The 2,102-nt window shown below is 69.3% G+C and overlaps 1 protein-coding gene across 1 annotated transcript; it reads right to left on the reverse strand.

Annotated features, from left to right (window-relative positions):
- Positions 1–445: 445 nt before the first annotated feature.
- On the reverse strand, positions 446–1,045 carry LOC118356379 (basic salivary proline-rich protein 4-like). The gene has a single exon (XM_035724671.1). It carries the CDS (start codon positions 1,043–1,045, stop codon positions 446–448), a length of 600 nt encoding a protein of 199 aa, XP_035580564.1.
- Between the last annotated feature and the right edge of the window lie 1,057 nt (positions 1,046–2,102).

Here is a 2,102-nt window from a genome sequence, read left to right on the forward strand (position 1 = left end):
CATGGATGGTCGACCTGTGCTGGGCGTGCGAGAGGCTTGTCTGGGGTTTTTGTGGAAACTCTGGAAACGGCGGTCGTCTCGTTTCCCCGTGTGTCTTTTGTCTTTGGGGAGGACGTGAGCCTGGCGCTGGTGGTGTCCCAGGAGAGCCCAGGGGCGGCCGGCCCTTCAGCGCGGGCACACCCGGACCTGCGGTTCCGGCGCCAGGAGGTTGGTCTGGGCCGCGCCGCTCTGCCCCAGGTGTTCGACGCTTGGCCTGGCGGGGGTCCCTGGTCCTCGCGGGGGGTCCCTGGTCCTCGCGGGGGGTCCCTGGTCCTAGCGGGGATCCCTGGTCCTCGCGGGGGTCCCTGGTCCTCGTGGGGGGTCCTGGTCCTCGTGGGGGGTCCTGGTCCTCGTGGGAGTCCCTGGTCCTAGCGGGGGTCCCTCGTCCTCGCGGGGGTCCCTGGTCCTAGCGGGGGTCCCTGGTTCTCGCGAGGGGTCCCTGGTCCTCGCGGGGGGTCCCTGGTCCTCGCGGGGGTCCCTGGTCCTCGCGGGGGGTCCCTGGTACTGGTGGGGGGTCCTGGTCCTCGCGAGGGGTCCTGGTCCTCGTGAGGGGTCCCTGGTCCTCGTGGGGGGTCCCTGGTCCTCGTGGGGGTCCTGGTCCTCGCGGGAGTCCCTGGTCCTCGTGGGGGGTCCTGGTCCTCGTGGGGGGTCCCTGGTCCTTGCGGGGGGTCCTGGTCCTCGTGGGGGGTCCTGGTCCTCGCGGGGCGTCCCTGGTCCTCGTGGGGGTCCCTGGTCCTCGTGGGGGGTCCTGGTCCTCGCGGGGGGTCCCTGGTCCTCGTGGGGGGTCCTGGTTCTCGCGGGGGGGTCCCTGGTCCTCGTGGGGGGTCCTGGTCCTCGCGGGGGGTCCTGGTCCTCGTGGGGGGTCCCGGTCCCAGCGGGGGTTCCCGTTTCTGGGGGGCTCTCGGTCCGGGTGGGGGTCCTGGGTCCCAGCAGTGGTCCCGGGTCTGGTGGGGGGTGCCCGGTTCTGGCGGGGGTCCTGGTCCTGTTGGGGGGTCCCCGGTTCCATTGTGGGAGTTCCCGGTTCTGGCGGGGTCCCCGGTTCTTGGGGGGATCCCGGTCCGGGTGGAGGTCCCGGTCCTGGCAGGGGTCTCTGGTTCTGGCGGGGATCCGGTTTCCGGCGGGGGTCCCCGGTCCCGGCAGGGGTCGGCCCCCCTGTGCGGACGACCCGGGCGGCCCTCGGTCGCTGCTCTGTCAGTCACCTGCGGGGCCGCCGTCACACGGGCAGCAGAGCTGGGGGCTGAGCGGGGATGACCCGCCGGCGTGGGGTCTCCCCAGACGTCTGCATGAGGGAGTGGCTGTGCTGGTGTTGCTGACCTCAGAGCTCTGCGAGGGGGCTCTGATGGCGTCCCAGTGAGCCGTGTGTCATCCACGGGCGTGGGACAGTTGGGGACTGAGGCCTTCCTCAGGACGGTCAGGGGAGCCTCCCTGAGCGGGGGACAGAAGAGCAATGGCTGCAGGGGGAGAAGGAGGTTGTCCTGCCAAGTCCTGGGAGAAGCTTCCGGGAGGAGCCAGGGTGGAAGGCTTCAGCAGAGCAGGGGTAAGCCAGGAGGCCGGAGGGGAGGTCCAGCCAGGATGGCCTTGGAGAGGGGACGGAGGCCTGGCATCCCCCCCGGCAGTGTCCGTCATGACCATCAGTAGCACCCCGTCACTCTCCAGAACGTCCCTGTTAGGACAACGCATGTTGCGGGGCCGCTCTGCCTGTGGGCGCTCGTGGGACTTCGGCGTCTGCTCCCGGTGAAATAAGGCTGGCATTGAAAGGGGTGGGAAGAGGATCGCAGGCTGACCGAAGAGCTTGTGCAAAGGCCCTGCGGCGGGAGCAGGGAGGGCAAAGGTCAGATCTGGGTTTGGAAGGACATCTCTGGCATGCCATGAAAGTGGGACAGGGCCAGCACAGGTGTGGGGCAGCATGGCCCCGATCTAGGTGAGGAATGGTGCTCACTTGTGTGCGGCTTGCTGAGCACAGCACCTGTTGTCAGCCAGAACTGGACATGCCCAGCCAGTAGCGTTGCTACTTTTGCTCCCCAAGAACCCCAGCGTCCCTGTCTGTGGTCCTGGTTGGAATC

This window comes from Zalophus californianus, chromosome 16 (assembly GCF_009762305.2).
Source record: "Zalophus californianus isolate mZalCal1 chromosome 16, mZalCal1.pri.v2, whole genome shotgun sequence".
In the NCBI taxonomy this organism is placed as follows: Eukaryota; Metazoa; Chordata; class Mammalia; order Carnivora; family Otariidae; genus Zalophus; species Zalophus californianus.